At 48.8% G+C, this 1,101-nt stretch overlaps 1 protein-coding gene across 1 annotated transcript in view; it reads left to right on the forward strand.

Annotated features, from left to right (window-relative positions):
- The window catches only part of ETH_00037980 (uncharacterized protein), a gene marked incomplete at both ends in the record, with an annotated part of 4,674 nt that overhangs the window by 1,058 nt on the left and 2,515 nt on the right, over positions 1 to 1,101 (forward strand). The window contains one exon of the mRNA XM_013375419.1: positions 1 to 76. Within this exon, the coding sequence (XP_013230873.1) occupies positions 1 to 76 (76 nt within the window). The remainder of the gene's footprint in view (positions 77 to 1,101) is intronic.

A 1,101-nucleotide genomic window follows, 5' to 3' on the forward strand; every position in this document is an offset into this window, starting at 1 on the left:
CAACAGCAGCAGCAGCGACAGCAGCAACAGCAGCAGCAAGAACAACCGGAGCAGAAGCAGACAGACGCAGCAACAGGTGCACGCCGCACAACGCGCGGAAGCTTGCTTCAGAGATTGCTGCTGCTGCTGCTGTTGCTGCTGCTGCTGCAGCTGCTGGGTTTGCCGGTGCTTTTGCTGCTGCTTTTGCTGCTGCTGCTGCCTCCGGCACCCCCTGCTTGCAGCTCGTAAGGATCACAAGCTCTCTAAAGCCTTGTCTTGACTCTGCTGCTGCTGCTGCTGCTGCGCTGCAGCGAGCGAGACATTGCCTTCTGCTGCTACTCATCCCTTCGTGGCGGAGGCCCTCAAAGAAATTGCTGCTCACAAGCAGCAAGAGAAGCAGCAGCAGCCCAACCCAATCTTCGAGGTAGCTGCTGCTGCTGCTGCTGCTGCTACCGCAGCTGCTGCTCCTGTTGCTGCTGCTCGTGTTGATGCTGCTGCTCCTGTTGCTGCTGCTCCTTTTGCTGGTGCTGCTCGTGTTGCTGCTGCTCCTTTTGCTGGTGCTCCTTTTGCTGCTGTTGCTGCTGACTGCTGCTGTTGCTGCTGCTGCTGTTGCTGCTGCTGCTTCTCTTGCTGCTGCTGCTGCTGCTGCTGCTGCTGCTGCTGATTGCTCCATCGTCTTTCTCTGCCTGCCTCGCTCGCGTGCCCTCGGGCCCGTGCTGAGGGCCCAGGGCCTAGGGCCTAGGGTTTAGGGTTTAGGGTTTAGGGTTTAGGGTTTGGGGTTTAGGGTTTGAGTTTGGAGGCCTCGAAGCAGCTGCGGGTGGAGTTGAAGTCCCTCATAAACTTTTCCCTCAACCAAATCGCCTCCACCCAAACTCAAGTCATCACTGCAAGTTTATTATTTTATTTTATTTTATTTTATTATTTATTTGTTTTTTATTTTTTATTTTATTTTATTTAATTGGTTAATTTGATTTAATTGTTTACTTCGACTTAATTTAATTATCTAATTTGACTTATTTGATTTGGTTTGGTTTGGTTTTGGGTTTTTATAATTTTTAATAATTTGAAATCATTTGTATCTTTTTAAATCATTTTGAATATTTTTAAATCATCTTAAATCAT

This window comes from Eimeria tenella, genomic scaffold (genome assembly GCF_000499545.2).
Source record: "Eimeria tenella Houghton genomic scaffold, Eth_scaff2779, whole genome shotgun sequence".
Lineage (NCBI taxonomy): Eukaryota > Apicomplexa > Conoidasida > Eucoccidiorida > Eimeriidae > Eimeria > Eimeria tenella.